Source organism: Siphateles boraxobius, unplaced genomic scaffold, assembly GCF_051911475.1.
Source record: "Siphateles boraxobius isolate OS27281-9 unplaced genomic scaffold, OSU_SipBor_1 282, whole genome shotgun sequence".
Classification (NCBI taxonomy): Eukaryota; Metazoa; Chordata; class Actinopteri; order Cypriniformes; family Leuciscidae; genus Siphateles; species Siphateles boraxobius.
In genome coordinates this window covers 97,501-110,000 of record NW_027508900.1, presented here as the reverse complement: position 1 = coordinate 110,000, position 12,500 = coordinate 97,501, and the positions used below count along the sequence as shown (strand labels likewise).

At 45.5% G+C, this 12,500-nt stretch overlaps 1 protein-coding gene and 1 pseudogene across 14 annotated transcripts in view; one reads left to right on the top strand and one right to left on the bottom strand.

Annotated features, from left to right (window-relative positions):
* Positions 1–95, top strand: part of LOC143753416 (uncharacterized) — an 861-nt pseudogene extending 766 nt beyond the window's left edge.
* LOC143753417 (myomegalin) overlaps positions 1–12,500 on the bottom strand; it is a 136,900-nt gene that overhangs the window by 27,693 nt on the left and 96,707 nt on the right. For all 14 annotated transcript variants that reach the window (XM_077245714.1, XM_077245715.1, XM_077245712.1 and 11 more), the window contains one exon: positions 3,719–3,837. In XM_077245714.1, the coding sequence (XP_077101829.1) occupies positions 3,719–3,837 (119 nt within the window). The remainder of the gene's footprint in view (positions 1–3,718; positions 3,838–12,500) is intronic.

Genomic DNA, 12,500 nt, shown 5'->3' with positions numbered 1-12,500 from the left:
GCAGACCTGACCTGTTGAATAGAGATGGTATTCATCCCTCCTGGGATGGTGCTGCTCTTCTATCTAGTTATATGGCACATAGTCTTAGAGCTTAAACATGACAATCTGGGGCTCGGGTCAGGAAGCAGACAAACTGGCTAAACCGACCGTCTGCTAGCTGTCTCACGTCACCAAGGTCAGATAAATCCCATCACATAGAGAGTCTTTCACCTAGATATCATCACATAGAGACTGTGTCTGTTCCCCGAATTAGGACATACAAGAAACTCCCAAACCCATTTAAGGGTAAAATTTTAATTGATGTTTAACAAATAAAAAGCAGATATAATACGGATGAACAAATGATAAAGCTCGGGTTGCTGAATATTCGATCTTAAAAAGCACTTATTGTTAATGATATGATTACAGATTAAAACCTAGATGTGCTGTGTATGACAGAAACCTGGCTAAAACCAGACGATTACATTACTTGAAATGAGTCCACCCCACAAGATTTCTGTTATAAACATGAGCCTCGTCTGAAAGTGAAAACGGGAGGTGTTGCTGTTATCTATAGTAATGTCTTCAGAATTACTGTTAAGTCTAGTTTTAAATATAATTCTTTTGAAGTGTTAGTGCTTAATGTAACACTATTGTAGCTGTGTCCCAATGTGAAGGTTGCGTCCTCCAATGGCCGTATTTGAAGGTCGATTGGCCGCATTTGAAGGCTGATTGCGTCACAGCGGCGCGACAAAGGATGTCCCAATTCAAAGGCTGCACTCTTCGAAGGCCGCATTTGAAGGACGATTGTGTCACCGCGGCGCGATGAAGGCTGTCCCAATTCAATTCTCCACCCTTCAAAGGCCGTGTTCGAAGGCCGGGTGCGTCATTGTGGCGCGACGAAGGCTACCCTGATTCAAAAGCGAAGCCAAAAGCACCCTTCGTTTCCCCGTGAAAGGAAGGATACATAAATGGATCCTTAGCGGCCTATCCTACCCCATAAGTCATTGTGCGCCGGTGACGACAGCATTTTTATTAAAAACAATGACGGACGATTGTTGTCTGTTGACGATTGTTGTCTTGTTGCCTAGCAACTGTGACAACTACCGATGACGAGCGGGAATAACATTTGAAATGCTCTTTTTTATATTCAACTGGGTTTTATATTCACGTAGTACGGAGCCCGGGAAGTCACCTGTGGGAAAAAAACAAAACAATCCATGGCAACGGTTTTGTAATCCATCCCCTCAGTTTATAAACTGTACTCACAAATTCTTAAACTGTTCCCTCAGTTTAACAATTCGTGCCCACGGATTAATAAACCGTACCCACGAGTTCCTAATCCGCACTCTCAGATTTGTAAACCGTGCCTTCAATTTTTGCGATCTGTACCCACAAATCCATAAACCGTGCCCAACACTTTCGCAATCCATTCCCACGGGTTATTAAACTGTACTCACGGATTTGTGCCCCCCCCCTCCCCCCCCAAGTCTGTGCCTGATGATTCAAACAGGCAAGGTTAGGGATGCATTGCATTGAGTTTAAACTAAATTTTTTAAAATGGATAATTTCTTGAATTTTCTAAAAAACGACATTTACTTGTATCTTTAAAGTCCGTTTTTTGGGAGGAAAAAGCTCAGTATAACATTTCCAAAACTGTAAAAGGTTAGGTTATATAAAAATAAAACATTCATAAATTATTTTATGATAAACATATTACTGTCTTCAGTGAACTAATTTATAGTTATAAATGCAAATAATAATAATTATCCTTATTATTATTATTACATTTAGGCTACATATTTAGAAGATGCTTTTATCCAAAAAAAGAACAAGGCAATTTGTCAAATGTCAGTCATAATACAAGTTAGACAATAATAATACAGGGCTAAGATTATCACAAATAAACATAAGATTTGAAGCATTTCCAAGTGTTTGTGCGGAGTGTGGAGTGCGCTTGCTGCATGGCAAGGAGGCGCCGGCGCGAACACTTGCATTTTTGTCATGATTCTGCCATCTAGTCCTTGTCTTTCTTGTCTTTCTTTAAGTCTTGGGGCAGATCATGACAGACTCATGTTTTGTGTACAAGCACATGGCCATGTGCTTGTGTTGTCTTGTTACGTAACCCCGCCCCCTTGTTATCCTCGTCTTGTCTAGTCAGCTTCACCTGTTCTTGTCATTAGTGTCTCCCTATATAATCTTCTTGTGTTTGCTGTCCTGTGCTGGTTCATTGTCATACAAAGTATGAGACTTACCTGTGAGTACCTTGTCAAGAGTCCTGTCTAGCGAAGTTGTGAGAGTGTATTTGCTGTTTGTTCTTGTCTAGTTAATTATCAAGTCTTAGTCTAGTGTTGCTACTCATTATTGTTTGTAACTGTTTTTCCCCCTTGTGGATTTTGTTTTCCCTGTTTTCTGTCATCAATAAACCTTGTGTGTTCTGCAAACTGCCTGCGATTGGGTTCATCCTGAAATTCATAACAATTTTCCTACCAACAGTGGAAACACCTTAAAATACTCTATAATTTCTGGTCATACAGAAAAGAATAATACATCATTGACAACTAATTTTATTTGTGTAAACTCACAATAACAAGAAAACGTTGTGCTTTTGTCAAATAAAATAAAACAATCAGGCGCACTTTCATGATCTCCGTGAACTGAAGCGCGTCTCAAATGAACTGAAATAAAATATAGCCTACCTATATAAAACTTGAAATGTCCACTTTTAAACAAACAAATTCGAATTGAAAGCAAATACCGTCTGATTATGCAATCTGTATAAAAGATGCATTTCTCTCTAAAGGCGCATCTGCTTTACAGCGGAGATGGAGTTATGTTTGCAGCCAACACTGATTTAGAAAACACTAATTTATTAATAAACAATTAAAATGGGTCCGTGTAACGACAGATTTATTATCATTAGCCTATAAATCACCTATAAATCAGATCTCTGTATGGTTCCAGAGAAATGGCTCTTCTCATTCAGCACTGCGGGAAAAATATCATTTCCAGGTTCTTATTTGGCCTTAAAAAAACAGTAAAATCAAAGTAAAATTTGTGAATATTTTAAATGTTTAGTAAAGGGGCAAAAAGCCATAAACAAAAATCTGAAAATACGTCAATAGGGTTATTTTTTTGCGCAGCATTTCGTCTGTACTGTTCAAATTCAAATTTTGGAGTTCAACTTTGCAACAACCGTTCGTTTTTCAATTATAGGTTAAAAAAAGAAAAAAAACGAATGGACACAAAAGTATACGGACCTTATATTATTAAATATTTCAAATAATGTATTTGTAGAAAAAGTTTGTCTTGGGTCCGTGTAATTTTCAACCCATAATACCTAATTATTTTCTTTCTATATTCTTAAAAGCGCTATATAAATGAAGGTGACTTGACTTAACTCCTAACATTGTTAAAGAGTCCATGAAACGGCTCAGCGAGCCATGCTTACTGTCCTATGTGTGCTGATGCGTTTCCTGTCGACACAGGAAGTCAGGTGGGAACAAGAAGTCACATATCAAAGGGAAGAGCCAATTTATAAGGAATATTACATTTTTAGAAGGAAAGGCTTTACATTTAACCGTGTTTTTGAGTTAATGACTCAAAGGCTTACAGCTAGACGTGAATTAAACAAACGTTTGAATGTCCCGTGGTCTTCACAGTAAAGTGTGGCCTTCATCAGATTAGATCATTAGGAGTATGTGATGCTAATGCTGAACGAGTGTGTTTCTCTCGTTACCTGAGCGCTCGTCAGACTCTGAGCCCTGAGTGTGATGTCATCGTCCCCTATGCTGTCGGGGAGCTCTTCATCTTCATCACTGCTGTCAGGATCTTCCTCATCTTCATCACTGCTTGATTCTGGAAGGAAACATGACAGACACTCAGATTCCTTTTCACACAGTTTAATTCTGTCTCTTTACGTCTCTGATTATCTGTGTTTCCAGAGCCGAACCTCCAGCCAAACCTGTTTATCATCCAATCTTCTGTCCTGCTGCCTTTCCTTTTTTTCCTTCCCACTCCCTTCCTTCCTCCCTTCATCCCCTCCTGCCTTCCTTCATCCCCACTCCCTTCCTCCCTTCATCCCTTCATCCCCACTCCCTTCCTCCATCCCTTCCTTCATCCCTTCATCCCTCCCTTCATCCCTTCCTTCCTTCCTTCATCCCTTCCTTCCTTCCTTCATCCCTTCCTTCCTTCCTTCATTCATCCCTCCCTTCCTTCCTTCCCTCCTTCCTCCTTTCCTCCATTCCCTCCTCCATCCCCACTCCCTTCCTCTCCACTCCCTTCCTCCCCACTGTTACGACCCGGCTCAAAGTCATAACATAAAGAGGACAATTCACAAAGTGGGTTTCAATATAGAAAATATAATTTTATTTAAAGTTAAACAAATAATGTCTAGGGTCAAAACATGAGGTAATAATAGTAAATATCAACACAACATTAAATCAATAAACAGCTGGAAAAGAGGTTTGTGGAGCTGTGGAAATCATATGGGAACACATACCCAAGAACCCACTCTTCAAACAAAGTCACAAAACAAAAATGAGAGAGAGCTAGACAAAATCCAGGAGCTCCTTAAATAGGTTGCAAAAAGTGCAGCTGATCTTCACTAGGGCAATCCCGCCCTTCAAGGAGGAGTTAGTCCTAGAATTCTCACCAACATAAAAAGAAATTAAGAAAACGGGGGCCGGGCTGTAACACCCACTCCCTTCCTCCCCACTTCCTTCCTTCTCTCCCACTCCCTTCCTTCCCTCCCTCCCACTCCCTTCCTTTCCTCCCTCCCACTCCCTTCCTTTCCTCCCTCCCTCCCTCCCACTCCCTTCCTTCCCTCCCACTCCCTTCCTTCCCTCCCTCCCACCCACTCCCTTCCTTCCCTCCCTCCCTTCATCCCAACTCCCTTCCTCTCTCACTCCCTTCCTTCCTTTCTCCATCCCCACTCCCTTCCTTCCTTCCTTCCTTCCCACTCCCTCCCTTCCTTCCTTCCTCCCCACTCCCTTCCTCCCCACTCCCTTCCTCCCCACTCCCTTTCTTCTTTCCCACTCCCTTCCTTCCCACTCCCTTCCTTCCCACTCCCTTCCTTCCTTCCCACTCCCTTCCTTCCTTCCTTCCCACTCCTTTCATTCCTTCATCCCCACTCCCTTCCTTCCTTCATCCCACTCCGTTCCTCCCTCACTCCCTTCCTTCCTTTCTCCATCCCCACTCCCTTCCTCCCTTCCTTCCCACTCCCTTCCTTCCTTCCCACTGCCTTCCTTCCTTCCTTCCTTCCTCCCCACTCCCTTCATCCCCACTCCCTTCCTCCCCACTCCCTTTCTTCTTCCCCACTCCCTTCCCACTCCCTTCCTTCCTTTCTCCCCACTCCCTTCCTTCCTCCCCACTCCTCCCTTCCTTCCTCCCAACTCCCTTCCTTCCTTCCTCCCCACTCCCATCCTTCCTTCCTCCCAACTCCCTTCCGTCCTTCCTTCCCACTCCCTTCCTTCCTTCCTTCCCACTCCCTTCCTTCCCAGTCCCTTACTTCCTTCCTTCCTTCCCACTCCCTTCCTTCCTTCCTTCCTACTCCCTTCCTTCCTTCCTTCGTCCCAACTCCTCTTCTTCCTTCCTTCCTTCCTTCCTTCCTCCCAACTCCCTTCCTTCCTTCCTCCCCACTCCCTTCCTTCATCCCCACTCCCTTCCTTCCTTCCCACTCCCTTCCTTCCTTCCCACTCCCTTCCTTCCTTCCTTCCCACTCCCTCCTTCCTTCCTCCTTCCCACTCCCTTCCTTCCTTCCTTCCTTCCTTCATCCCCACTCCCTTCCTTCCTTCATCCCCACTCCCTTCCTTCCTTCCTTCATCCCCACTCCCTTCCTTCCTTCATCCCCACTCCCTTCCTCCCTCACTCCCTTCCTTCCTTACTTCGTTCCTTCCTTTCTCCATCCCCACTCCCTTCCACCCCACTCCCTTCCACCCCACTACCCTTCCTTCATCCCAACTCCCTTCCTCTCTCACTCCCTTCCTTCCTTTCTCCATCCCCACTCCATTCCTTCCTTCCTTCATCCCCACTCCCTTCCTTCCTTGCTTTCTTCATCCCCCCTTCCTTCCTTCCTTTCTCCATCCCCACTCCCTTCCTTCCTTCCTTCTTTCATCCCCACTCCCTTCCTTCCTTTCTTCATCCCCCCTTCCTTCCTTCCTTCCTTCCTTTCTCCATCCCCACTCCCTTCCTTCCCACTCCCTTCCTTCCTTCCCACTCCCTTCCTTCCTTCCCACTCCTTTCATTCCTTCATCCCCACTCCCTTCCTTCCTTCATCCCACTCCGTTCCTCCCTCACTCCCTTCCTTCCTTTCTCCATCGCCACTCCCTTCCACCCCACTCCCTTCATCCCAACTCCCTTCCTCTCTCACTCCCTTCCTTCCTTTCTCCATCCCCACTCCCTTCCTTTCTTCCTTCCTTCCCACTCCCTCCCTTCCTTCCTTCCTCCCCACTCCCTTCCTCCCCACTCCCTTTCTTCTTTCCCACTCCCTTCTTCCCACTCCCTTCATTCCTTCCCACTCCCTTCCTTCCTTCCCACTCCTTTCATTCCTTCATCCCCACTCCCTTCCTTCCTTCATCCCACTCCGTTCCTCCCTCACTCCCTTCCTTCCTTTCTCCATCCCCACTCCCTTCCTTCCTTCCCACTCCCTTTCTTCCTTCCTTCCTCCCCACTCCCTTCATCCCCACTCCCTTCCTCCCCACTCCCTTTCTTCTTCCCCACTCCCTTCCCACTCCCTTCCTTCCTTTCTCCCCACTCCCTTCCTTCCTTCCTCCCCACTCCCTTCCTTCCTTCCTTCCTCCCAACTCCCTTCCTTCCTTCCTCCCCACTCCCATCCTTCCTTCCTCCCAACTCCCTTCCTTCCCACTCCCTTCCTTCCTTCCCACTCCCTTCCTTCCCAGTCCCTTACTTCCTTCCTTCCCACTCCCTTCCTTCCTTCCTACTACCTTCCTTCCTTCCTCCCAACTCCCTTCCTTCCTTCCTTCCTCCCAACTTTCTTCCTTCCTTCCTCCCCACTCCCTTCCTTCCTTCCCACTCCCTTCCTTCCTTCCTTCCTTCCTTCCCACTCCCTTCCTTCCTTCCTTCATCGCCACTCCCTTCCTTCCTTCATCCCCACTCCCTTCCTTCCTTCATCCCCACTCCCTTCCTTCCTTCCTTCATCCCCACTCCCTTCCTCCCTCACTCCCTTCCTTCCTTCCTTCGTTCCTTCCTTTCTCCATCCCCACTCCCTTCCACCCCACTACCCTTCCTTCATCCCAACTCCCTTCCTCTCTCACTCCCTTCCTTCCTTTCTCCATCCCCACTCCCTTCCTTCCTTCCTTCATCCCCACTCCTTTCCTTCCTTGCTTTCTTCATCCCCCCTTTCTTCCTTCCTTTCTCCATCCCCACTCCCTTCCTTCCTTCCTTCATCCCCACTCCCTTCCTTCCTTGCTTTCTTCATCCCCCCTTCCTTCCTTCCTTCCTTCCTTCCTTTCTCCATCCCCACTCCCTTCCTCCCCACTCCCTCCCTTCCTCCATCCCCACTCCCTTCCTTCATCCCCACTCCCTTCCTTCTTTTCTTCCCACTCCCTTCCTTCCTTCCTCCATCCCTTCTTCCTTCCTTCCTTCCTCCCTCCATCCCCACCTCCATCCCCACCTCCATCCCCACCTCCATCCCCACCTCCATCCCCATCTCCATCCCCACCTCCATCCCCTCCTCCATCCCCACCTCCATCCTCTCCTCCACCCCCACCTCCATCCCCTCCTCCATCCCCTCCTCCATCCCCACCTCCATCCCTTGCTCCATCCTCACTCCCTTCCTTCCTTCCCACTCCCTTCATCCACACTCCCTTCATCCCCACTCCCTTCCTTCCTTCATCCCCACTCCCTTCCTTCCTTCATTCCTTCATCGTTACCTTAAATTATATGTTTATCTATGTAAAGCTGCTTTGAAACAATTTACATTGTTAAAAGTGCTATATAAATGAGGATGACTTGACTTGACATCCCCACTCCCTTCCTTCCTTCATCCCCACTCCCTTCCTCCCTCACTCCCTTCCTTCCTTACTTCGTTCCTTCCTTTCTCCATCCCCACTTCCCTCCACCCCACTCCTTTCCACCCCACTACCCTTCCTTCATCCCAACTCCCTTCCTCTCTCACTCCCTTCCTTCCTTTCTCCATCCCCACTCCCTTCCTTCCTCCCTCACTCCCACTCCCTTCCTCCCTCAATTCCTTCACCCCCACTCCCTTCCTCCCTCACTCCCTTCACCCCACTCCCTCACTCCCTTCCTCCCTCACTCCCGTCCTTTCTTTCTTCCTCCCCACCCCTTCCTTCCTTCCTCCCTCCATCTCCTCCTCCATCCCTTCGTCCATCCCCACTCCCTTCCTTCATCCCCACTCCCTTCCTCCCACTCCCTTCCTTCCTTCCCTGCTCCCTCCATCCCTTCCTCCATTCCCACTCCCTTCCCCCACAATGTGAGGGAGAGTAATAATGACAGAACGATTATTTCTGTGGGAACTATTCTTTTAGTTACTTTCTGCTCTGCCATTCTAGATACATAAAATACCTGAAACTACAGTAGCAAAGAAAGAAAGAAAGGAAGATTACTGCAGTACTGCTAGAATATGAAACTAACTATGAACTACAGATAAGCAGTTACACTGGAGATTAAAGTGTCTTTATTCCACTCATGCTCATCAGAGGATCATTGGCATCTATAAATCTTCAGATCTGTATAAATACAATAATGTGATAAAATGTATGAATGGAAAATTTGTGCATGTTGTCATGCAAGACAGATAAATATAGATGAAGTGTTTTATATTCATATAAAAGATTGGTCGATTCAAGATGGCGCCGCGGATGGCTGCCTCGGTGTGGAGCTCTCCAGCTATTGTGTTGTTTTTGTTCGTTTGTTCTGCGTTTAGTCATTCTTTTCCTATCAGTTTAACCAAAGACGAACTACTGGATATTAGGAACCACACACCAGAAACCTTTTCTACAGTTTTTGATTATTCGGACGTTTTGCTGGACATTCTCGTCGGAGGGGCAGCGGTGTTGTTCAAACGCGCATTCAGACACAAACGCGGGAAGCGTGCCGGCAGAAACTGAAATCAGCTAAACCTGTAATAAAGACTGTAAAAAGATGGACTAATGAAGCAGAGCAGAATCTACATGCCTGCTTTGATTGCACTGATTGGACTGTTTTTGAAGCTGCTACCAACGATCTGGATGAGCTCACAGATACTGTAACATCATATATAAGTTTCTGTGAGGATACATGCATTCCTACCAGGACATTCTTATTATTCACTAATGATAAACCATGGTTTACTGGGAAACTCAAACACCTTCGTCATGCCAAAGAGGATGCTTACAGAAGTGGGGATAAAATCTTGTATAACCAGGCCAGAAACAGATTGACAAAGGAGATCAGAGTTGCTAAAAGGAACTACTCTGATAAACTGAAAAACCAGTTTTCATCCAACGACCCATCATCAGTCTGGAATGGCCTGAGGAACATCACCAACTACAAGTCACCATCCCCTCGATCTGTGGACAATCAACACCTGCCTGATGATTTAAATTCATTTTACTGCCGGTTTGAAAAGCCCTCATTCACACCACACACCCGGTCTGATCTGCACTTCACACATTCACCATCACCTCCCCCCTCCCCTCCCCTCCCCCCTCCTGCCATCCAACCTGAGCTTAAGGTCTGTGTGGAGGACGTGAGCAGAGTCTTCAAAAAACAGAAGACTAGGAAAGCCTCAGGCCCAGACGGGATCTCATCTGCTTGTTTGAAAAGCCTGCGCTGACCAACTGGCCCCGGTCTTCACGCAGATCTTCAACAGATCATTGGAGCAGTGTGAAGTTCCCTGCTGCTTCAAACGCTCCACTATCATTCCTGTCCCCAAAAAAACCCAAATCACTGGACTTAATGACTACAGACCTGTCGCTCTCACATCAGTGGTCATGAAGTCGTTTGAAAGACTGGTGTTGGCCCACCTGAAGGACATCACTGGACCTCTGCTGGATCCCTTTCAGTTTGCTTACAGAGCAAACAGGTCTGTGGATGATGCAGTCAACATGGGACTGCATTATATCCTGCAACATCTCGACAGACCAGGGACTTATGCAAGGATCCTATTTGTGGACTTCAGTTCGGCCTTCAATACCATCATGCCTGATCTTCTCACAGCCAAACTGACCCAGCTCTCCATACCATCCTCGATCTGTCAGTTGATCTCCAGCTTCCTGACGGACCGGCATCAGCGAGTGAGACTGGGGAAACACACATCCAGAACTCTCACCACCAGCACTGGTGCCCCCCAAGGGTGCGTTCTCTTCCCACTGCTCTTCTCCCTGTACACTAATGACTGCACTTCTAAAGACCCCACTGTCAAGCTCCTGAAATTTGCAGACGACACCACTGTCATCGGTCTCATCCAAAACGGTGACGAGTCTGCTTACAGACTGGAGGTTTGAACAGCTGGCTGTCTGGTGCAGTTATAACAACCTTGAGCTGAACACGCTCAAAACAGTGGAGATGATCGTGGACTTCAGGAGGAACAGCCCAGCACTCCCCCCACTCACCATCATGAACAGCACTGTGGAAGCAGTGGAGTCATTCAGCTTCCTGGGCACTATCATCTCTCAGGATCTGAAGTGGGACAATCACATTGACTCCGCTGTGAAAAAGGCCCAGCAGAGACTGTACTTCCTTCGCCAGCTGAGGAAGTTCAACCTGCCACAGGATCTGCTGATTCAGTTCTACTCAGCCGTTATTGAGTCTGTTTTATGCACATCCATCACTGTCTGGTTTGGTTCAGCTACCAAATCAGACATCAGGAGACTACAACGGACAGGCCGGACTGCGGAGAGGATCATTGGTGCCCCCCTGCCATCCCTCCAGGACCTGTACTCTTCCAGAGTGAGGAAGAGAGCAGGTAAAATCATCACAGACTCCACTCACCCTGGACACCTCCTGTTTGAACTGTTACCGTCAAGACGGCGACTCAGATCACTGGCCACTGGAACATCTCGGCACAGGAACAGTTTCTTCCCACAGGCCATTTCCCTCCTGAACAGTTAACATATCTCCCAAGGCATAGGCCTGTAAGTGCAATACTTCCTCTGTTTAGTGCAATATCTTAAAAATTCAGGTGATATTTATATTTATTCATACTATACAAAATACTGTAAATATGTTCATTATCTGTAAATGTTTATTCTGCCAAAACCCAACTGTGACCATATATTTTTATAGTATTTTCATATTTTTTATAATTTTAGTTGAATTTGTATTACTATTTGTATTACTATTACTTGTTGTATCTGTATTTGTATATGTGCACTGGAAGCCTCAGTACCAAGGAAAATTGCTTGTGTGCGCAAGCACACTTGGCAATAAAGCTCTTTCTGATTCTGATTCTGATATTGACAGATGAATATAGTTTGTTTTATATTGCCAGATAAATATAGATGTCGTGTTTTATATTGCCAGATAAATATAGATGTCGTGTTTTATATTGACAGATAAATATAGATGTCGTGTTTTATATTGACAGATAAATATAGATGTCGTGTTTTATATTGACAGATAAATATAGATGTCGTGTTTTATATTGATAATGGTGCAAAGACCCAGAGATGGTGTTATAAACGTCACTCGTTCAGCTAGTTTAAGATGTCAAAGGTTCACGACGCCTCAGCAAGAGTTTAAACCATCAGCAGTAATAATGGCCATTGTCACAACAGGAAGTACATAGGAATGCTCTATGGTGACCTCTGACCTTCAGAATTATTTGATAAAGAGATGAGTGTCCGATAGAGGATCTAAATATCAGATTGACTAATTATTTATTTAAAGCAGAAGTAACGTTATATCCTGATCCTCACACTGTCAGAAATAATTTTACTTACTCAAAGTCGAGGAAGCCGATTAAACCAGCAGTGAACTCCTGTGATATACAGTGTGAGTAATGCAGTGAACAGTACCAGTTCAACAGCCCATGCTTTCTTTGGTGTTTCATCTTAAAGTTTAGCTAATGATTTTAAATCTGCATATTGTCATCAAACCACACACAGTCACAGCCATGCAAATGTGATGAACGCTCTGCATGCATGTGTGAACGACTGCTAAACTGTTCAACGAAAAATCAAAACAACACATGACTAGTGGTGTCTTCTCTGTAGACTATTCCAGCTCACACACTCACCTGTGATGTTTATGTTCATCTTAATCTGAGGAGGAAATATGAGGAAGCAACTATCCTAATCCAGAGGCATTTCTGACTGTTCAAAATAGATAATAAAAAGATAAAAAATACAAAAGGGTTTTGGCCAAGAAATCTGCTTAGATTTATTTCTTTTCAATTTGAAGTACATGAAATAGATTTTATTTCTGCAGTTACAAGAACAAAGCAAGCTGAATGATGCAGTAAAATCATTGTCATTTGGCACTAAAGTATCGTCTTCGTACAGTGTGTGTCAGAAACAGAGTTAGAAGTTAGAAACCCACCCGACTGCTGAACTCACACA